The 24142-nt window shown below is 33.8% G+C and overlaps 1 protein-coding gene across 1 annotated transcript in view; it reads left to right on the top strand.

Moving 5' to 3' along the window:
• Positions 1 to 24142, top strand: part of LOC144978667 (exportin-2-like) — a 53392-nt gene that overhangs the window by 5010 nt on the left and 24240 nt on the right. Inside the window, exons 6-16 of the mRNA XM_078925015.1 lie at positions 674 to 764; positions 3626 to 3733; positions 4071 to 4163; positions 8172 to 8336; positions 11102 to 11231; positions 13193 to 13258; positions 14877 to 14986; positions 15871 to 15963; positions 16501 to 16585; positions 18612 to 18673; positions 22969 to 23102. Of these exons, the coding sequence (XP_078781141.1) occupies positions 674 to 764; positions 3626 to 3733; positions 4071 to 4163; positions 8172 to 8336; positions 11102 to 11231; positions 13193 to 13258; positions 14877 to 14986; positions 15871 to 15963; positions 16501 to 16585; positions 18612 to 18673; positions 22969 to 23102 (1137 nt within the window). The remainder of the gene's footprint in view (positions 1 to 673; positions 765 to 3625; positions 3734 to 4070; positions 4164 to 8171; positions 8337 to 11101; positions 11232 to 13192; positions 13259 to 14876; positions 14987 to 15870; positions 15964 to 16500; positions 16586 to 18611; positions 18674 to 22968; positions 23103 to 24142) is intronic.

Raw genomic sequence — 24142 nt, 5'->3', positions numbered from 1 at the left:
GAAGGCATTTTAGATTTGATAAAAGTTTAGCTACAAAAACAGTTGCTTTCCTAATTGTTATGGAAGAAAAATAAGTTTAGATAAATAATTATTATTTGTGTTTTGTACTGTAGTATATCTTTGAATAAAATCTTGATTTCATTGCTTGTATAAAATCTATTTGAGGTAGTAGAAATTAGTGTGAAAAATAAGTCCTGGGAGAGATTCTAAGGAGTGTTTACAGAACAAGATAAAGAAATAAAGAATAAAGACTTTGAAGAAAGTATTAATGTAAGGCTCGGAAATATTTCTTTAAAAAAAGAGGAGACTGTATATAACTGAGTGTGATTTAAATAATTATTTTATTTTATGCAGTTAAAATACTTGGAATAAATATATTGAGCACTTTAAAGAGAAAAATGCTAAATGCATTTGGTAACTCAAGTGATGATTTTCACATTTATCCCAAAAGTGTCACGGTGTCAGAGTCACTACACAATACTCAAATGTGTGTCATTTTAATAGTATACTCTTGACTTTATACCACTGTGTTATGTAAGTAGTCACCGATGTAAATACTTTACGTATTTCTGTTAAATCTCCTCTCCCCTCTTCCTTTTCGATTCTATTTACTCGGTACTTGACTGGTTCCTTTTTATTTATTTTTAATTTTTTTTTTTTTAAATATATATAGATATCGTCATGAATTCAAGTCACAAGAACTCTGGGAAGAAATTAAATTTGTTCTTGATAATTTTGCTGCAGCCCTCACAGACTTGTTCAAGGTAAATATAAGTATCGAAATTACATGCATATTTAGGAATTAAAAGCTGTTATAACTCAAAACATGCATATTTTATAGTTACTTGAGTTTCAAATGCTTAGACATTTAATCCCATATCCCAGCATCCTCATTGTCAGTGTTAAAGTTTTCTTTGAATTTTTGGGAAAGATAGAAGTCATATGACACTATTATAGTGAGGATGAGGCAGATGCTCTTGAAATCTGAGTAAAACCATTGCATCTATCTGAGTCAAACCATTGCATCCTGAATCATCTGACTGTGTAGGGTCATGGATAATAGCATTAGTGTCTGGTATAATGCGGAATAATGAAGCCTGTAGTCCCAGAAAGTGGTTAAGAACTCTTTACCATCCAAGAGGGCAATTTTTAACTTTCTGGGACGAGGCAAATCCTTTTGTCGAAATTCCATGGGTTGTCTTTTGTTTCTTGGGTCATAATGATGTTCCCCCGTCCTCAGTAAAAAAAACAGTGAAGAAACCCATCACCTTCATTCTGGAAAGTTATTGAGAGATCTTACCTCTGTTGGCTTTCATTTAAGGCATCACATACGAGCGACCCAATGCGCACACCATTTTTTGATAGCCTAAATCATCACTAATGAGGTTTTGTACCTCTCCAAAGAAATCCCAACAACTTCTGCAATATTTAATGCAACATGTTTTTAAAAATCATTTCATCTACTCTCACCTGATGCTGGGCGAGCATCTGTCACGGTGATTGGTCAGCCACAGTGAGATTCATCTTGACCACTTCTGGGTGGGGTTCCTGACCTCCCATAGTGGGCAGAGAGGGACTTACTGCATCTTCTATCCCCCTATATCTGTTTTCCAACTTGCTTTCTTTCTTTGTCTTGGAATGAGATTACTTGGTTTTGTCCTGGTCCTGGCCAGATGCCCTGGCTGAGAGGGAAACAGTCAAATGTGTAGTTTTGGGAGATGATATCTTTATTTACTTGTAAATCATTTCTCAGTTATGCACTGTATTGTGTTTTCTTTATATTATACAGTAAAATTACTTTAAACCGAAAAATACCTTTAAACCGCAAAGATTTTAATAAAATGTACTAGTTTCTTCATTATCTTTGTACTAATTCTTACGATGAACCGAAATACTTCTAAGCAGGACTTTCTTTAAACCGAAACAACTTGAGAGCACCTTCCCTTTTCTCTCTCTATTTTTCTTCAAAAATTCGGGAAGGTGGCCACACATAATAATGCCCGGCGATAATAAACAAAGAGCGGAAGTACCTATAAGATGAAGGTGAGTGGTGGGGTGGGGGTGGGGGTAGGCAAACACTTCAATCACTGAACTTGGTCAATCACACAGACTGGAAAAGGAAGACAACGGGTGACTGGCAGGCGAAAAATGAGGAAAGAGGGGGAGTTGGGGTGTAGAATCTCGCTCGTGTGTTGATGCTTTGGATTTTCAACACGACAATATGGGGCTGGGTGGGTGGGTGTGTGGGGGGGGGGGGGGGGGTTTAAAAAAGGTTTTTAAAAGGTTAAAAGACGGCATTGATTCAACAACTCCATTTAAGGCGGAAACCCATGATACGATAAAATGAGCAAATTCCTTAAATAGTTACTACGATTAACATCTCTAGATGATAATGGTTACTACCCTTGAAAAACATCGCAAAACGGGAACTTGCTTTAAACAAAAATGTCTTTAAACGGAAATGGTATAGAGGGTCCCCAAAATTTTGGTTTAAAGTAATTCTACTGTATATGATTTGTAAAAAACATTTGCATGTATTCCTCTTCGTGGGGACCAGTGCTTGTGTCTGGATGAGACTTTTAGTGATCTCAAACTAAGTACTTTGATAGCATGCTCTTGGAATCTACACCTGTTTATTATTTGAACCAACACCTGTTTCTTATTTGAACCAATTCCCCTTTGTCTTACCTTTTCTTGGGTGCTCACACGTATACAGAAACATCACCATAGACATTTTCAAACAACTAAAAAAAAGCATTATCTGGATGTTTTTTGGTGATGATGTTCCCTTCAGCACTAAGAACCACAGTAACCACACTCTTGTTTCAAAATTATTTCCTTATTTATGTTGTGACATTTTCGCTTACACTGGGTGGGTTTCCTGACCTCCTATAGTGGGCATTGAGGTACATTCTGTGTCCTCTATCCCCCTATATCTATTTTCCAACATGCTTTCTGTCTTTGTCTTGGAATGAGATTACTTGGTTTTGTCCTGGCTGGGAGGGAAACAGTCAAATGCATAATTATTGTTGTGGGAGATATTTTTTTCCTTGTAAATCATCTCTCTGTTATGTATTATTATATTTGTTATTTTGAATGTATAATGTAAGCATTTGAGTGTATTCCTCTATATTGGATTTTGTGCTTGTGTCCGGATGAGACTTATAGGTGATCTCAAACTAAGTACATTGGTGGTATGCTCTTGGAATCTACATCTGTTCCCAGTTCCCCTTTGTCTTACTTTCTCTTGGGTGCTTTAATTGTATTTCTAGAACTTTTTACTATCCCATTTTCTTCCTTTTTACTGGCGCTGATATAACCTAAATGTGTTGCAAGCTCCGTAAATCCATTAAAAACAAACAAAAACAACTTTTCGCTGACATTCATCCATAACTATAGATAACGTTTTGGCAAATTGCTCATGGATTTGACAAAGGAAGTGCCTAGCGCTTGGCAATTTCAAAGGTGATGTATTAGACACAATTTGATGACATCATTTCAATAAAGGAAAGAAAAGATTGCATAAGAGGCACAACTTTTCAGTTGCGTCTTATATGATACAAATAGATAATGGATTTTGGATGTTGGAAAATATTAAATATTTATTACTACTTCTTATTTCAAGGCAACCATGGATTTAGCCTCCAAACATGCAAGTGATCCAAAGGCTCTGAAAGTCATTTTCAGCAGTATTCTTTTGATTTGCAAGATTTTCTACAGTCTGAATTTTCAGGTAATGACATCCTCTCTTGGAAAATGTCTATGTATATCATTATCGTCTGAGAAAGAATCATAAGTCATTTTGATAATTGACAGAAAATGCAATTTAATTTGACACTTTCACTTTTGTTGTATGGTGTTCTAACATTTTCCATACTGTCACCGTAAATCATATGAATATTCTTTATTAATACTGTACTTTCGAGTTTTGATGGTTTCTTTGCTGTTTGCTTTTTTTCTGTTTTCCTTTCTTTTCTTTTTTTTAAAATTTTGTTTTTGTTTTTTTAATAATCCTTTTCCTCTGATAAATTTTGCAATAGAATATTTAATTTTATAATTTCATATGACAGGATTTGCCGGAGCATTTTGAGGATAACATGAAGACTTGGATGGATTATTTCCTTGGATTACTCAGTGCTGACAACAAACTGCTAGAAACTGGTGTATGTATTACTATCTTGTTTCAAAATGTATTACTATCCTTTTTAAAAAAATTTTTTAAGGTAAAATCAAACAAACAATGCTTATAAGATAGAATTATTTGCTATTGTAATAACAGTAACAGTAACCGGCTAAAGACTACTCTCAAACTCTTCACGTTAGAGAGGTTACAGCAGTCTAATAACACACAATTGTCTCATGACATATTATAAGTAACTTGGATATACAGTAGAATTACTCTAAACCGAAATTCTGGGGACCTTCTAAACCATTTCGGTTTAAAGACATTTTGGTTTAAAGCAAGTACCCGTTTTGCGATGTTTTTCAAGGGTGGTACTATTCAATTGCTTATTCAATCGTATCATTGGTTGTTTCCCCTTAAATAAAAGTTGTCTTAGTAACCATTTATTTATTTATTCATTTTTTGCTTTGTTTTTTTTTTTTTTTTTTTTATTTTGTTTTTCTTTTCCTTATTATTATTTTGTTTTTGTGTGTTTTAAAAATATTTTTTGGGGGTTTGTTTTTCTAATCAAAGTGTTGAAAGAGTTGAGTTCGGGATGCCATGTTTTTACATATCTCCGTCTTGCTCAACTTTTGTTTTCATGGACTTCATTTTTTTTTAAAACTCCAATGTGCACAGTGCTTTCTTTTAAACATCTTTTTAAAAAATGTAAAGCTAAAATAAGATCGAAGGTCTTGTGCGATAATTGACAATGAATGATGCGTAGCGACTCAGAGGTGAAGTGAAATGAAAAGGCGTGTCAATGCTAAGCTGTTTACTACTACACACCCCTCTTCTGTTGAATTGCCATTAGGTTCAAAACCCTAACTACATACACCCCCCCCCCCCCCCACACACACACAAACAATTAAAACAAAGTGGAAATGAAATGGCATGTCAATGGTAAGTTGTCTGCACCCACCCCACTTAGTGTCGTGTTGAAAATCCAAAGCATCAACACACGAGCGAGACCATCTCGCCTGCGTGATTCTACACCCCCACCTCCCCCTCATTCCTCATTTTTGCCTGCCAGTCACCCGTTGTCTTCCTTTTCCAGTCTGTGCGATTGTGGTGATGGCCAAGCCCTAGTGCAGTGATTGCACCCCACCCCTTACCCTCATCTTATACTAAGGCTCTTTGCCGAATTTTTGAAGAAAAATAGAAAGAGAAAAAGGGGAGGTGCTCTCAAGTTTTTTTCGGTTTAAAGAAAGTCCTGCTTAGAAGTATTTCGGTTCATAGTGAGAATTAGTACAAAGATAATGAAGAAACTCGTACAATTTATTAAATTCTTTGCGTTTAAGGTATTTTTCGATTTAGCTTCTTTCGGTGTAAAGTAATTTTACTGTATTACATTCCTCCTCCCTAAGTTAAGAAAATCTCTGTCAGGTGAATTAATCTTAAAATTAAAGTTAAAGTAGGAATTCGGGTAATCAGCTTTTCTTACGATAGTATACCAAAACTAATACTAAGTGGAAGAAACAGCGTACATTACAGATTGTAGAAACAAACGAGAAAGAAATTGGATGTTCACTGATGACAATTATGCACCTCACAATAACCGTCCTTACGACTAAACATAACATTGAAAATGACACGCATGATGAATATGAATAATATAGCCAATCTTTTGACCTTCAAACAAAAATTAGTCATTGACCAATCAGTGAATTAATAAATCAATCAGTCAGTGAATTGATGAATCAATTAATGAATGCATCAACAATAATGATAGGATTACAAGTTCAATTTGACTGGTGCTTTTCATAAATGATTAGATTTTCTTGGTTGCAATTGGGAATCATCTTAAGTAATATCATTTGTTGACATCTTTTTTTCTACATCCATTTATATCTTCTGGTAAACTGGTATCGCTTTCCTTCCCCTTGGTCTTGGGAAGGTGAACAGTTCATATCATTGCTTGCATTCAGATCCTTGAATGGAGGTTTATTTGCATCTTGAACTGGACATTGCAGCCTCAATTGCTTTGCATGTCATCAGACAATACCATGATTCTCGGTCTGGATATTCCAAGATACAGATCCTGTTTTGTTCAACAACACCAGGATCCAAGGATCACCATGAACAGAATAATTCTACAACGGATTTACATTTGGTATTGGCATTATAATAATGTTCTTGTTTTTATTTGTGACCTTCTACAGTGTGTCATAAAAATTTGGAAACAATAGATGTAAATACATTTTTTATTTTCTTCCCAACAACAATTCTGAAGGTGTCTCACCCATTGATGTGTGGGGAGTAACCCTGTATTTAGTGAGAAATCTCAAAACTTTCTTTTGGATTGAGCCCTTGTGACCCATTCTTTTCATGGAATTTTTAAATGTTTGGACGGCTTTTTCTGCTACGCCATTAGTGGATGGAATGGTGAGGAAGTGACATGTTCATTCCATTGCATTTGAGAAAGGTTTGGAATTTTTCACAGGTAAAAGTAGGACCATTATCAGTAACAATTGACTCGGGCAATCCAAAGTACGTCTCTGAACTGAAGGATGGAATTATCAGCATTGATATTGGACATGATTTTTACCTCAATCCATTTTTAAAATCCATCCACATTAACTAAAAACATGTGTCCCATAAGCGGCCCTGCGAAGTTGAAATGCAGTGTGGTTCAATGTCCATCAGATAATGTCCATATTTTGAGTGGTACTTTTGGTGGATTATTTTGAAACTTTTGACAGTCGGTACATTGTCTTACAAATAGTTTAATGTCTTTGTCTAACTATGGCCACCAAATTTAAGAACGGCAAAGCTCATGGAACATCTCTAACACTTCTTTTCTAAATTTGAATGGATTTACAATTCTATTTCCCCATAATAAACATTGTCTATCACAACTTAATTCATGACTTCGATTGAATAATGGTTTTACTTGAGTATCCTCCTCACTCACATGGCCTACCCTTTTTTACAATGTCAAAAGAGTAAAGGATCTTTCTGTGTTTCTCGCCCAATTTCTCTTGAGCTGACCATTGAGTGATCAAATGTGAAGAATAACTCATTGACTTCATGGGGTACAATATACACATCGACTTGAGTGTCAGACAGTGGAAGTCTACTTAGAGGGTCACAATTTGCATTTGTCTACCAGGTTGGTAACATAGTTTGTTATTGTAAGCAGATAGAGTCAATGCTCAATGAATATCCCTGGCTGAAGCACTCACAGGGTTGTTCCTGACCCTTGTTCATGATATGTGCAAGGACCAACACCATATGGTGAAGCATCACAACTAAGGATTAATTCTCAATCGGGATGTGCTAACAGTTTGACCGATGCTAATAGGTGTTTAGTCTTATCGATTTTTTTCCAATGATCCATTTGATTTTCAAATGTTTTGAATAGTTAGTTGACCCCATGCATTTTGAATTGACTCTTTTAGCTCAATTTGAGTTTGAGTATAAAACGCTGTAGTACTGTTCTATCAATGATCAAATGTTTTAGCCCATGGGATTCAAGTCAGGGTGCATTGGAGGCTTTTCATGTTTGGAAATAAATAGAACATGATTTCTGCTCGTACTGAAAATTATGTAGCATTGTTAGAAGCAAATTACTTATTCCAGACTTTGTCTCGATCAATCATTTGTTTTTTAACCAATGCTGCAACTTCTTATACTAGTAACACTGCTCTGCTAAAACAAGATGCAAATTTGGAACCTTTCGATATTGTGATTTTTATTTGTTTGGTATAACCAGCATGGTTTTTTAACCGATAAAGCATTTCATATTAAACTTGGCAAAAATGAATTAAGGTTTTGTTCATTTGGAAATTTTCAAATTAAATTAAAATGGCTTCCTTTTCCCATTTAATTTTTGTGATGTGCATTGCGGGCTTCGTTTAAGTTTTATTAAATTTTATGTTTTATTTATATTTTGTTAAAATGATATGTACAGAAGCTAGATTGGTCTCAAATCCAAATCAGTAACTCACAGAGTAGCCAGAAGCTTGTTGATTTTAATTATTGTTTATGCATCTTTTTTTAATTTTAGGACGATGAGGCAGGACTTCTGGAACAAGTAAAGTCTCAAGTGTGTGATAATGTTGCGCTTTATGCCCAGAAGTATGATGAAGAGTTTTCACCTCATTTGCCAGGTTTTGTCACTGCTATATGGAATCTCCTTGTCAGTACAGGGCAAGAAGTAAAATATGATCTGGTTAGTAAAAAAATTAAAATTGAGCTTTATATAGCGCAATATCCACTAAATGTGCTCAAAGCGCTTTACAAGGGGTCCCTGGTCAACAGCAACATTTAACATGTAGGACGGGACATGACGCCTGTTAGGCGATATTACAATTTTTCGGACAAAGACAACGCTGTTAACGGCCAGGTATTCATTTTACACCTGAGTACTGTGAGAGAATGTGAGTAGAGAGCCTTTTCCAGGGACTCAACTATGCGCTGAGCGCGAGGCTCGAACCCTGGACCTTCCGATTCGAAAGCGAATGTCATACCACTAGACCACATAGCCGCAGTAGGCAGAAGAGAATTGTTTAAACTATTGTGACTTTTACTTTTACTGTGTGACAAACAAAACAATCAAATATGTGAAAATGTACAAATATATGAAAAAATTAAATTTAGGCATCTGCCATTAGAATATTTGATGTTCTTGTATTTTGAAACATTCTTGGGATTAGGAATAATGTATTTTGAGTAGCAGGGCAGGTCAAAGCTGTGAAATTGTTGTGAAATATGTTATGACATTTGTTGTGAAAATAACAATACCAACCTACAGTCACTTCTCCATAATCCAAGCACCTCTGTTCCTGGCATTTTGTCCGGATTACAGCGACATCCAGATAGTGGAATCAGTACCTAAATGGCCTTTGTGGTTTTGACCTTAGACAGGTAATTAAAGCCTATCATTGCAATAAATAACAATGTGACAATACCACTTTCACAGTTGGCCAAAGTGTGGTTTATTCGAATGAATTGTATTTTTTAGTATTAATTTTTTTTTTAATTAGGGAAGGGGGTGGTGGTGTTTTTAGGGGATTTTGTTTTTTTCCATTTGGTTTTCTTTCTTTTTAAAAAAATTTCCAAATAAAAGGTGATGCTTGTCAAAAGATTTTTATGGAACTTTTAAAATTCTTCTCTTTGCTAAAGGAGCTGACATGTTGGGGTTGTGAAGAAATTATAAGAAATGCAACATGTAGAGCAGTACTTCTTCTTGATGGGAAACGGAGACAAATGAGATAGATTCATAATTAATAAGGAGCATTGTAAAGTAGGGCCGTCAAATGACAGCGAGATCAAATGTCCATCAATGACTTACATTTACCTGAAATGAAAACAATAGTTTTTATACCCCCAATGCTTTCAATATCAAGTGATGGGTGGTCTATCAGATTGTGTAAACTAAACTGACCAGCCATATATGATTGATGCCTGCCATTGATTGCACACACACTGCATCACCACGTTAACTGAGGAGGCAGGGCTATCTTGCAATTACTGGACTGGATAGACAAATAATTTACCTACCTGACCTTAATTGGATGTGTCTTAGCGTTATAAAGCAGCTTATACTTCAATCGCTTGCCAACTGCATTGAACCAGAGTAGGTAGGTGAACTAGACATTTTGCGCAGATACGACGATTAGAGATTAGGACGATGATTGGGATTGTTTAGAAGCTTTAACTCTGCCCACTTGTCATTATGACATCCGAAAAACTATCGTCGTCTTCATCTATGCCAGAATAGATAGAGAGGATGGGGACTACCATGATATAACATTTTACAGAGCCCTAATTTCATCATAAAAGGTCTGTCCAATGACAGGTTGGTGGATATCGCTTTCCAGAACTGATGTCCTGATATGAGATCCAGAGATTTTTGACCAATCAACGATTGCTCTTTTGGTGGCTCGCATGTCAACATGTATCAGCCCGTCCCTTGATTTATGTACAGCCATGCCCGTGACAGAGGCAGTGTATGTTGTGTAACCTCAAAGAACACAACTGACTCAAAGAGATGAATGGTTGTGTAATACCAACAGCCCTGTTGCCTGGACCACGAGGTCTTGTATGTATAGTTACCTCAATGCTCATGAATTCCTTAGTAAGGCTGGAATCCAATAAAAAAATGAAATTTGTGTTTTAATCTCTTGAATCAAACGACATACATCAGCATCATTTGTCTCATTGAGAAATGAAAAATGATGTATAAATCAAGAACATCGACTGGAAAATAAGGAAGTTATCATCAAGTTATAAAATTTGAGAAAGCTATTTTCAAAATCAAATCTATTACAAAAAAGGTTATTTCTGGGCCGACTTTCATGAGACAAAGACCAATTTTGTCCATTTTTCAAGCTGATTCCTCCAACAATGTGGTTTTCAAATTTATCACAATTAGATTATTTGTCTTTTTTTTTTTTTTTTTTGAAAGGTGATGCTTAGGTGTATTAGCATGAACTATTGATTGCAGAAGAAAATTTAGCTATCTAATTTTTTTAATTTCCTAGGTTGTAAATTTTTCTTTGGATTTTTGCTGGACACCTTGTGTGTCATGCAATGTGATGTTCGGATTATAGAGTCATAAATCCTCTATATTGGAATGGCTTGCTCCCAAAACAAGTGTTTGAATCTGGAAACAAGAATTTCCCGATTATTGTGTACAAATAAATAGAAGAAAAAAAACAGTTCCCACCTGTTCAGATAATGAAGACATCCTGATTGAGGAATTTGGAATTATAGAGACCTGAATGAAAAACAATTGGCTCTGCTCTGTGGTATCTTGTGAAAAAAATGAAGTCCCATGATTGTTGCTGGTTGACAAGTTTGCTTTTATCATTGAAATTTCTCAAGTTTATTTTGGCGATATATTTTAAAGATGTCTTAAGTGGTTTCATTGTTATTCAATAGATTTGTTTAGATACGATTCAATGATTGTTGATTATTTTATTTTTGTTACAGTTAGTGAGCAATGCCATTCAGTTTTTAGCTTCAGTAGCTGAGAGGCCAGCTTACAAGTCGCTCTTTGGAAACACTGAAACACTGGCCAACATTTGTGAAAAGGTCATTGTACCCAATATGCAGCTTAGGGGTGAGTAACAATATCGTCTCTTTAATTTAGTGAATACAATCAAACCTACTACAGCTTCAATGTAAAACCAATCACCCTTTTACTCTCCTTTCTCCCTCCCCCTCTATCTACTCTAGGCATTCACATAAATATATTTTTTGAAAGTAAAATAAAATAAACAAACTGAAAAACAAAAAAAAACACAATGAAGAAAAAAGGTGTTATATAAACTTGTGTACTAATATTCGACAAAGTAACAAATCTGTGTTCCTGACTTATTATCTTCTGGTTTAAAATGGGTCTTAAGGGATAGCAGACACAGAAACCAGTCTCAAATCTCACCCTCACACCATGTAAATTCATTGTATTATATTATTATTATTATATTATGTACATTAATAAATTATATAGGGCCATAGATCAGGATTACAGGCATGCTTACTGTCCTGGAATTTACGGATTTGTCATGGAAATTTGAAAAAAATAATGGCTATCCCAGAAAATACAGAAGTTTACTTTTTGTCCCGGAAATTTTTTTTTAAATCAACTATTATACTAGCACCACATCATCACCCCCCCCCCCCCCCCCCCCCCCCCCAGCATATCATCCTCCCTATCACATCTAATACAATTACCACCACCACATCATCATTCCTACCACCACTACTACAACTACTAGCACATCATCATCATCCCTACCACTACTACTACAACTACTACCATATCATCATCCCTACCACTACTACGACTAAAACTACTACCACATCTTCTTCGTAACACCATTATTACAGCGACTACCACTTCCTCATCTTCCCTATTACCACTACTACTACTACCACCACATTATCATTCCTGCCACCACTACCACTCATTCCTACTACCACTACCACAACCTTCACCACTGCCACACCATCACCCCTACCACCACTACTATAATCACCCACACCACCAGATCACCAGATGTCAACAAACCATATAATTTGGAAATTGGTAAGTTATTCTCTCTCACAAATGTTGGAGAAAAATGTCCTCCTTTTTTGTGGTCAGTCATTCTCACCAGTGGCAGTGTCATCTTGATGTGTTATCCAAGTAATATTATGTTATTAAAAAATGAGTGAGGATACCCCTTTTGTTGCAAGCAGATTAGTAACCACAAATGCTTATAATAACTTCTAGCACCGTTGTAACCATATTTTACTCTTGATATCAGACGTTTTACTGTCTTTTAAGACATTACTATTGCGCAACGTATTGTAAATGAAATTTGACATTTTAATCGTAAAATTTTTGATTGATGGACTTATATCAATTTCATGGAAATTAATACACAATTTGGCTGAAATTGAAACAGGCATTCAATATTTGTGAAAAACTATTCCATTGTGTTGGATGACTTCTAGCCAGACTACCTTGCATCAGAAGTGAACAAAGGGGAAGCTTGCTGGGCTAGGCGAAAGAGAATTTAGTCATTGTCAAAATCGTGCATGAAATAGTATTGACCTGTTCATTCAAATCGTTTTCTTTTATAGCAAACCATACTTAAAAATTCTTTGAAAATGAATTAACTGGTATAAGATTTTCAATCTTTTATCATATTCATTGTGTACAAAGAGAGAAGGGGACAGATAGACGCAAACATTTTCATGTCAATTGTAAACACTGTCCAAAACTTGCTGACTAGTGGTCCTGTGGTTTCGGAGCCTTAGCTGGTTTTAAAAAAATTCAAATTGCCAAATATTTATAATATATATATATATCTTCTGGTTAAGGGCAAAATTTTTAAAGAATATCACATAGTATATCAAAAAATGTAGGCTTCTTTTTCCTGTTGATTGGGATCATAAAAATGTTTCATCCTGCGTGGCTCTGAACATATCCTAGTAATGGTAAAATAAAAGTGAAACTTTTTTGCAAGATTCTAATATTTATAGATGCCTTGCAGTTTGTTTATGTTTTTTTTCTTTAATTTATACTCCATCCAGAGGCAGATGAAGAATTATTTGAAGACAACCCAGAAGAATATATGAGGAGAGACATTGAGGGATCAGGTGTGATGTTTTCATGATTTATATGTTTGACCCATTGACAAAATGTCCTCAAATGCTCTAGGCGTTGTGAGATCCAAAGTTCTATCTATTATTCACAGTGGTAGAAACATTTTTATTAGACTTTTTTAGTTTAATTATATGATTGATTTAAATGTCAGCAATTTTCATGTTTGAAGCCCTTTGCCTTGCTTCCTTGCTTCTACAGGAGAGAAGATTACTCTTGCTGTCTTTTTTATTCATTATTTTATTAGTTCTACCAAAAGAACTTTCTGTACATTGTCCAAATTGCCCAAAATAAACATTACAACATGTTTGATATCGGCTGAAGCCCAGTATCCAATGAGTTAAAGTATCATATGCTTATTTATACAACATTCCTCCATTAACCCTATAATACTAAGATGCACCTGTGCTTTTCAAAGGTCAAATGGTGTTGAGCACAGGTGGCACAGTTAGACAACAATATCTTTTAATTAAAATAGTTCTGTTACAAAGAATTTCAAATTCTACTTCTCAAGAAAGTTTTTCCACACATATTTTGAACAGTTCAGTCTGTGTCGTCTGCATGGGATAATGAAATTAAAATATGTCTATCTATTAGAGCTATGAGAAGGTTTTTTGATTATAAAAGAGAGAACAGAGAGTTAAATCTGAAAGCCAAGGAGATTGTGACATGTATTGTAGTTGTTCGGCTGTTTGTGAATATGTTGGAGTATATAGAGTTATGCATATTGTGTTGTGCATATGTTGCATATGAGTATGAATGTTGACTGTACGAACTTTTAGGCACTCTTTGTTTCTGAGGAACATTGTAAGAAAATTATGTTTTGTGTTTAGTTAGTTACAGTAAAATCTTCATCTGGGTGGGGTTCCTGACCTCCCACATTGGGCAGGGAGGCACTATCTGTGTCTTCTGTCCCCCTATATCTATTTTCCAATATGCTTCTGTCTATGTCTTGGAATGAGATTACTTGGTTTTGTACTGGCCCTGGCCAGATGCCCTAGCTGGGAGGGAGGGAAACTGTCAAATGCATAGTTAGAGTTGTGGGAATATTTTTTGTCTTGTAAATTATCTCTCTTTTATGCTCTGTATTATATATGATTTGTAAAAATTTGAGTGGGTTCCGGTTCTTGTGGCTGGATGAGATTTTTAGGTGATCTCAAACTAAGTACTTTGATAATTTTTCTTGGAATCTACATGTTTCCTATTTGAACCAATTCCCCCTTTTTTCACCGTTACTTGTGTGCTTTAATTGTAATTCTGAAACTTTTTACTGTCCCATTTTTCTCCTTTTTACTGGCGCTGATATGACCTTAATGTGATGCAAGCACCGTAAAACCCTTAAAAAGAAAAACAAAAAAATCTTCATCAAAGCTGAGTCGCTCAAGTTATTATTCTAAGTTACCATATCATTGATAATAAACAAGTTGAAATAATGGAGTCTGAGTTACAGAGATTACAGTTTTTTCTTTTACTTTGTCATTTTCTCAAAACCAGCCTCCATACACTTTATTTCTCATCAAAACCAACACCTTTTTCTTAGATCGCCATGCATATTGTTTCATTTTCCATCTGATCCTATTAGAATATCTCATTAGTTTTATCTTAAATCATCAGATGTTGACACAAGAAGAAGAGCAGCATGTGATTTGGTTCAAGCCCTGTCAAAATCATTTGAAGGGACTGTCATTCAAAATTTTTCTCGATATGTTCAAGCTTTACTTGAGGTAAATTTTTATCATTTCATGATAGACCTGAAGAATTTTTTAATAAGCTGCTTTATGATTATATTTTATTAAAGTTTGATGGAATTGTTGCCTGCTTTGGGTATAATTTATAATGTAATGTGTTTTTCTTTTTTTTCTTTTTATTTTATTTTTTTTGTTTGACTAAGAACTTTCAGCTGGTTAATTGAGTCTATCATGAATTTGCTAGTTCCATTGAAACATTGAAGTTTCAAACCTTCTTAAGGCCCTGAATGGAACCTGGTTCTAGCAGAATTTATTTTTATGTCACCATTGATCTAATTATTTTATATCTTAATAAATTGAGCAATGATCTGGAAAGAATAATCAGTTTTAAAGGGACTCATTCATAGATAACAAAGATTAATTTCTTTAAATTTACAAAAAGGCAGAACAATTTTTTTTAAAAATCAACTTGCTTTTTAAAAAAAAAAAAAAAACAATCTAAGGACCGAAATTGGCGTAATTTCAGTTATTTGTGACTCTGCCATTCATGCCAAATTATTAGAAGATAGGCATTAATCCTTCTTGCTAGTCATATAGATATTTGTTGTTAGTATTGCTTTACCCCTGAAAAACGAATTTCATTTCATTTTATTGCTTCTGATGAAATTTTAAACTACAAATTTCACCCTTTTTTGTTTTAGAACGATCTTCCAATCACTGTTTAATCTAATTTTGTTGCATTTATTTTTCGCAGTCGCTTCAAACAAAAAGCAAAAAAAAAAGAAAGAAAATGTTTCCAATATTGAGTTATTTCATTTCTAAAGTAATATAGTGTTTCTTTGTTAATCAAATTATATATGTTATGCTTTTGACAGTTCTGATGTCAGTATTTTAGCTCTATTTACCTTTTTTTTCAAAAGGAGCATGCCAAAAACCCAACACAGAACTGGAAAAGCAAAGACTCTGCTATTTTTCTGGTCACATCCCTGGCTGCTAAGGGACAGACGCAGAAGGTTTGTTTGTTTAAATAATTTTCATTTGTCATTTTTTTTCTCACTCGACACCATTCCAAGAAGCTAGAAAATTGCGCAATAAGTTGGTTTGCTTAAAATTGGCAGAAAAGAAAAATGTACGTATGGTTTTGCCATAATCTTTTTTGTTGTTTTTGTTGTTTTTTTTTTTGTTTTTTTTTATTTTATGAGTAATGAGCATATTTCTGGGTCACCGTAATAACAGAGCCCAAAGAGCCAGGACAATGCAACTTGCTCAAGGCCTTAAAATGGGGATTAAACATGATACAAACTATACTGCTGAGCCACACTATGGTTGAAAACAGGGTTTTTCTTTTTATTTTTATTTTTTTTTTTTTTTATTTATTTATTTAATTTTTTTTTTCTTTCTTAATTTTGACAGGAAAAAAATCGTCAACTTTATTTAATGTCTATATCCTGGATTTGTTGGTAATATAATTGTTTTAGTTTTTTTCATTCTTTTATTTCTTTCCCATAATGTTCACAGATACTAAGTGCCTTTTTAATAATTTTTTGCAGAAAGGCGTTACGCAGACAAGCGAGCTTGTGAACATCACAGACTTTTATCAGTCACATATAATGCCTGATCTCAAATCTTCTGATGGTATGTTGTAAATCATATCAGTTCTATTCTATTGCAATATATATATATATATATATATTATATATATATATATATATATATATATTATATATATATAAATATTTATATTATAATAATATATATACTAGTAAAAGGCCGCAATTTCGCGGGGGAAGAACTATTTTCATTCGATATTGCCATAATCATTTTCTTGATTAGCTTGATTACAATTAGATGCACATTTTAATCGATGTGCTTGTCATCGCTGCCATGCTTTATTCGGCATGATTTTAGTTTATCAGTGAGTAGATATCAATATCAATAAGTCGCAAGTCTTTACCACACTTTACTTGGGAGTGCTTTGCACTACCTTCAATACTTCACAAATAAAAATGGCGGCCGAGAATCAAAACAATGGTCAAATTAGGAAATTTTAAACTTTCACAAATCTATCAAGGTTTGTTCTAGAGTTTTTAAAACGCTTTTATATGATGACAAATTGAATAAATAAACGCCTGACAAAAGATCAACAGATGTTAGTGTCTTCGGTAAATTTTTTATGATATCTGTTTGACTTAACGAACTTTCAAACTGACTTTAAATTATAAAAGGAAATCAAATTATCTGTTTATCTATCTGTAAAAAAATACATTTCTATTTTTCAAATCTTTCAGTAGAGTTGTGCGCCGTATCAATTTTTTTATTGACTCAAATAAGCACAATGTTCTCCACAAGGCTATATTTTTTAAAGAAAGGGTATATTATATATATATATATATATATATATATATATATATATATATATATATATATATATATATATAATATATATATATATATATAATAATATAATATATATAATATATATATATATATATATATATAATATATATATATATATATATATATATATATATATATAATATATATATATATATATATATATATATATATATATATATATATATATATATATATATATATATATATATAAGTAGTAGAGAGATGAGAGAGAGAGAGAGAGAGAGAGAGAGAGAGAGAGAGAGAGAGAGAGAGAGAGAGACCCGTTCACCTCTTTTTTTAAAAGGAAGTTTGACATACTTCAGCTGATAATAATAGTTTAATACTAAGGGAGGTCACAAACATTTTTAGATGCTTAGTATTAATTTAAAACTTTTTAGTTGTTCGTTTCTGAGGTTGCCTTACCATTATTGGTATAAGAATGTAGCTTTAGTACAATTAGGAAATTCAGAGGACCAATATTTCATGCATTCTCTGTGCAATTATATTTCTGTGGTTGGAAATTTTTTTTATTTTCTTTGTTTTGTTTTTGTTCATTTGTTTTTTTCAATACTGTTACCTCTCCTAATCACACAGACTTAGAAAAATGCTGTATTTTCACCCAGCCAGCACACATTTTTCGTATCAAGCTTAAAACTGTGGGTCATTGTCCCTTGCCGTAATGTTCATTAGCTTTTTATTGTTTACCAAGGAAGTGTTGTGCGGGTGGTTGGATGGGAGCATCACCCTTGAATCATATACCTATGATGTTCGCATGGATGTACGATCCGATAGTGATGTCGTTTCTTCTTCTCTTTACTAGCCTATCCTACTTCTTTGGTTTGTGATTGTATTTTTGACAGGGGATATTTTTTTTTCTGTAAATCTTCTGCCTGTTTGTTCTTGGTTATTTATAATTTAGCTTATGATATCTTTAGGTTATGATTTTGATTTACATTTGTACTATTTGTGTTAGATTGTTAGATTGCTTGTTTTTTTGTTTCAGCGGTCTCTCATATAACCTCAATTGTGTTGGAAGAGACCTAAAGCAACAAACAAACAAAAAGGAAGTGTTGTAGACTAAGAATATTCCTTTAAAAATTTTTTTTTTTTTTTTTTTGCCATATGCAGTTTGATATTTTTAATTTTAAAAAAAAACGATTATGGCAACTCTGTGTTAGTTAGTGTTGATATAGCCCTCTTTTATCTTATTTAATCTCATGTCTTAATAATTGTTTTTTTAATTTTTCTCTTGTTCCCTTTTTAGTTGCATCTATGCCAATTATTAAAGCAGACGTCATTAAGTATTTGATGGTCTTCCGAAATCAGGTCAGATTTAGTTTTTATCAAATCTTCATGTTTATGGTTAATGTGCAAATCTACCTTTGAATTTGCTGGGCTGTTTTTTGTTGTTGTTTTTTTGTTTTGTTTTTTTGTTTTTTTTTAGATTTAGATGATCATAGTATTTTATACATTTAGTAAATTAAAACAATTAAATTGTAAAACTTGGTTTCATAGAACATAGTTTCTATTGTTGTCATTTCCATGTTTCAAAACTGGCCTTCATATTTGTTATGAATATAAGTACGGCCTAAATGTTTATTATAAATAAAATTGATCATACTGCCGTCTAAAGGCAAAGCGACATATATACACTTTATAAAACTAAGAAGAAGGAAAGGGAAACTCATTTTATCGCCCTGGAATGCATTTATGAGGGTTCAACATATAATAACAGATATGCTGTTACTGCACCTCTCTCTCTCTCCCTCTCTCTCTCTCTCTCTCTCTCTCTCTCTCTCTCTCTCTCTCTCTCTCTCTCTCTCTCTCTCTCTCTCTCTCTCTCTCTCTCTCTCTCTGGGCTATACAACAACTGTCCGCATGTAACACACAGTCCTGATAATGGCCGTAAGGGCCTGAAACATTGATGTAGACTGACTCCAATATCGTGATGATTTTATTATAATAATTCACTCCATTATTACTGGGTGGGGTTCCTACCTCCCATAGTGGGCAGGGAGGTACATATTGTGTCTTCTATCCCCCTATATCTGTTTTCCAACTTGCATTCTGTCTTTGTCTTGGAATGCGATTACTTGGTTTTGTCCTAGCCCTGGTCGGGGTCCTGGCTGGGAGGGAAACAGTCAAATGCATAGTTATTGTTTTGGGAGATGATATTTTTTTCCTTATAAATCATCTCTGTTATGTATTATTATATTTGTTATAATTTATAATGTGAGCATTTGAGTGTATTCCTCTTAGTGGGGGCAGTGCTTGTGTCCTGATGAGACTTATTGGCGATCTCAAACTAAGTACATTGATGGTATGCTCTTGGAATCTACATCTGATCCCTATTTGTTCCCAGTTCCCCTTTGTCTTACTTTTTCTTGGATGCTTTAATTGTAATTCTAAAACTTTTTACTATCCCATTTTCTTCCTTTTTACTGGCGCTGATATAACCTAAATGTGTTGCAAGCGCCGTAAAACCCTTAAAAACAAAAACAAAAACAAAACACTCCATTATTACTATCATCATGTCGAGCACTATTCGTACTATATTTGCATCAGTACACGATTCAATTTCTATCTATCTATATCTATCTAAAACACAAAATTGATATTGGTTCTTGAAAGAAAAGGGAGGGGAAGCAATTTTTACAATACATTAAAAATCGGAATTTTATCTGACTATTGATTTTGGAGTGACTTTTGCAAATTTTGTCCACTTGTTTGGTCAAAAAGTAAACTTGTCATGACCATTGCTAATTACTTTTTATTAAAGTAATGTAATACGTTGGCTTCAAATTAAGTGTTTTTGCAATTATTTTTATACAGTATGACATTTGAATATGCAATGTAAATAACTTATTTGATATTCATAAACTATAAGGTTAAATAAGATGTTATGTTCCTGATAATCAAGAGAGTTCTGTTTTTTTTGTTTTTTCTTTTTTTTTAAATCTTAAAACTTTATTAATGCTCAAAACGTCAAAAATCTGCTACTAACCATTCCTATTTGAACCATAGGAGGTATTTTTTAAAATCTAAATACTTTATTTGTCATTAGACTGAAAATGTATTGAAAATTGTTCGAGTTTAATACAATTCACTTTTTTTATTAATGCTTTTTTTTCTTTTGACTTTAAATGGCAACTTTTTGACGGATTGCAAAAACGGTTTGGCATAGTTTTGAAGAATTATGTTAAAACAAGTTTAACATACTTGTTGAATATGAGTGACCTTTTTTAATTGATGACAATGACATTTATTGATTTAGAAAATAGTCTAAGACCTCTGTCATCAATCTCTCTATAACAATAGAATTGTAATATCTAATGCATATTCTGAAAGGCTAAATATTCCCCTCTTAACCCTCGAAGCGTCAATAGTACCCGGCCAGAATGTCGGGGCAATTTCATTGATTTTACCAAGGTTTAGAAAATAAGATTTAGTAGCTTTGTTTCCAAGAATAAGATTGTAAAAGTATATATTTTCTGAAAGAGGAATAAATTATGAATACTTATGGCCATTTATAAACGACATTGTGACCTTGACCATCCTTTGAGATGACATTGACCTTGACCTTGACATTTATTTTTATCCGGCTCATTTACTTTGACCAGGGATAAGTCAGCTAAATTTTGCCTAAATTGAAATTCTGAAATACCCAAGTTATAGCTCATCATTTCCTCTTTCAGACAATATATAACAATAGATACAAATATTCACTGCATCTGATCTACATCAACAATAAATGACCCAGTACTGGACAAAAAAAACGTGTTGTTTTCCTTACCTTTATTTTTACTGAGAAAAGAGAGAGAGAGATCTCTATTTATCCACATAGCACCAAAAAAAAACACACAAAAACACAAGAATTATAAACACAGAGTCACAGAGTCAAATAACTGTCCATTTGAAGGTCACAAGTGTTAGTGTTAGGCCTACTCTGCCAAATAGGTTTCTTTTAGCTAAAGTAGATCTATTTCTAGATCTACGGAGGCCCGAAGGCCCTGGTTGTGGCTCAGAATCGGTCATTTCGAGATGCGGTAAACGTGTGAAAAGAACGCTGAAAATCACGGTTCAACGGTCTGTTGGCAAGAAGGAAACGAGAGAAAACGAAAGTAGACACATCAAGGACTTCACACAAAAGAGTTCTTATGTGTGTCTAGAGTGCCGGTCGTTGTATAGTCACTTTAAACTAGGGCCGATTAGATCGGCCCGAACGTTATGGCGGCGGCCGATTAAATCGGCCCTTGACGCTTCGAGGGTTAAATGCATATCCGGCTATTAAAGGTATTGTTGACGGTTGACAAATAAGAATACTCCATTTTTAGGTTTGTTTATCTTGTCAAAGTTAATAGGTAGAAATTCTCCAGTATTTCTAGGTTCAATTTACTTCTACAACTACTATTACTCCTTAAAGACATATTACATCAAAGAAAATAAATTTACAATCTCCTACATTTTAACAAATCTTCCTAATGTTTATTCCAAAACTCACTCAAGTGATGTACCAGTTTGGCAGTTCTTCATTTCTAAATTATTTCATTTATTTTACAATTGTGCTTGTGTATTGGCCTTTATAAAAGTTAAGGCAGTTGGATTCTTTCTTTATTTTGTCTCTTCTGAAGTTTTGATCTCATTGTGGAAAGTGTTATTTCATAACAATTCAAATGTGCTGAAACTAAACCTGATTATTTAGCAACATTCATTTGATCTAGCGTCTGTCATCTTAAACTTGTTAGCAGCAGTAATTAAAGAGGCTGACTTTTATATGTTGCAACTCGAAAGTCTCAATGATGATTTCCAAACGGGGGTGCAGGGGCACTTTTTACGTATTTGGACGACTTCATGCTGGATAACCTGAACAAAGCCGAGTTATGTGGTCATCGGGCCACCAAAACTTTTGACTTGAGCTTTTGTAATTTATACTGATGAGACCTCATTCTATTCTGATTCATTAGAGATTTTGTATCATTGTATGCTTTGCGAGTGATCCAAACTTCGTTCCAACAGTGAATAGGCCAAAATGACAATCTGTACACATTCTAGAGGTTTTTTTTAAACCATTAACATATGACTGATTAAGGAGTTCATTTAATAAATCAATGGCATAAAACACTGAATGCATGCAATTTTTGTGCAAAGTTTAACAGTTTTGTAAAAATTGTGCTAAATACCAAGCTAAATACCAAACTGAAAGCTTTCTAAATAACAATTAGAAAACCGCAAGGACAGCATAAAACCAAATGGCATAAAGCAATTCACGCAATTATTGGCGACTTTCTAAGACATCAGAAGTCATTAATTCAAGACCAAATTTTTCTACACAATGGATGAAGGTATTGCAAGCTATCACCTTTAAAACGGCGTCATATTGCGATTTCAAAATTATATAAAATGTAGTCCCAGATCTGTTATATCAAGAAATCAAAAACATAATCTTGAAAAATAGCAATAGGTTTTGGAAAAACAGCTATTAGTGATTCTCACTTTTTCTTTTTGTTTGTCACAAACTGTAGTTGTTAATGTGTATCCTCATCAATTGTCTTACTATCTGTGAAAAAAAATAAATGAATGATCAGCTTATATCATTGGGGAAAAAAAAATTTTTTTTGCAGTTTCCACCAACTGTGCTTCAAGATGCTGTTCCGGACCTTATTCGATTCCTTCGTGCTGAGCCAGTGGTTGTTCATACGTATGCTGCCCATGCATTGGAGAGATTGTTTATGGTCAGGCATAATAATGTTCCTGCGTAAGTGAAACACTCTTGTTTTAGTACTTTCTCCTGAATATGGTCTTTTTTATGTCCCATGGTGGGTGGGTGGAGAAGTCATTCTTGTTGTATTTCCTATCCCTTTATATCAGTTTACATTTCCACATTGCTCTCTTGACTTTCTTTCGGACTGAAATTGTACTTTTTCTTCCTGGTCCCAGCAGGGATCCTTACCTGAGAGGGAAGCAGCCAAATGTACAATTCTTTTTTTTTTTTTCAAGAATATAATCTCTCTTATGTACTATTATAGTTTTGACTATATTTTACTTTGCAAGCATCTGAGTGTATCATTCATAGCGGGATCCTTTTGCTTGTGCCCTGGTGGGACTTTTAGGTAATGTTAAAATAGGCACATTGGTAGATTGTTCTTTGAATCTTCTGTTCTCAATTATAATCAGTCTCCTTTGTCTTACTTTTTCTTTGGTGCTTTTCACTTCAGATATGCCTGGGTCAGGTTCTTGACCTCCCATAGTGGGCAGGGAGGCGCTTACTGTATCTTCTATCCCCCTTTATCTTCTTTCCAACATACTTTCTGTCTTTATCTTGGAATGAGATTACTTGGTTTTGTCCTGGCCTTGCTTAGAGGGAAACAGTCAAATGTATAGATAGTTTTGGGAGATGATACTTTTTCCTTATAAATCATTTCTCTGTTATGCACTGTATTATGTTTTGTTTACACATATATATGATTTGTAAACATTTGAGTGTATTCCTCTTAGTAGGGACCTGTGCTTGTGTCTGGATAAGACTTTTAGGTGATCTCAAACTAAGTACTTCGATAGTGTGTTCTTAAAATCTACATCTGTTTCTATTTGAACCAATTCCCCTTTGTCTTACCTTTTCTTTGGTGCTTTAATTGTAATTCTAGAACTTTTTACTATCTCATTTTCTTCATTTTTACTGGTGTTGATATGAACATAATGTGTTGCAAACGCTGTAAAATCCTTAAAGACAAAAACAAACTTCATATATGCAACTTTTCCTCTATCATCTTCCTTTTTACTGTGCTGAAATGACCT

The sequence above is a fragment of the Berghia stephanieae genome, chromosome 1 (genome assembly GCF_034508935.2).
Source record: "Berghia stephanieae isolate SIO BIC M18660-M18661 chromosome 1, UCSD_Bste_1.3, whole genome shotgun sequence".
NCBI classification, from domain to species: domain Eukaryota; kingdom Metazoa; phylum Mollusca; class Gastropoda; order Nudibranchia; family Aeolidiidae; genus Berghia; species Berghia stephanieae.
This window is presented reverse-complemented; position numbering and strand designations above follow the sequence as displayed.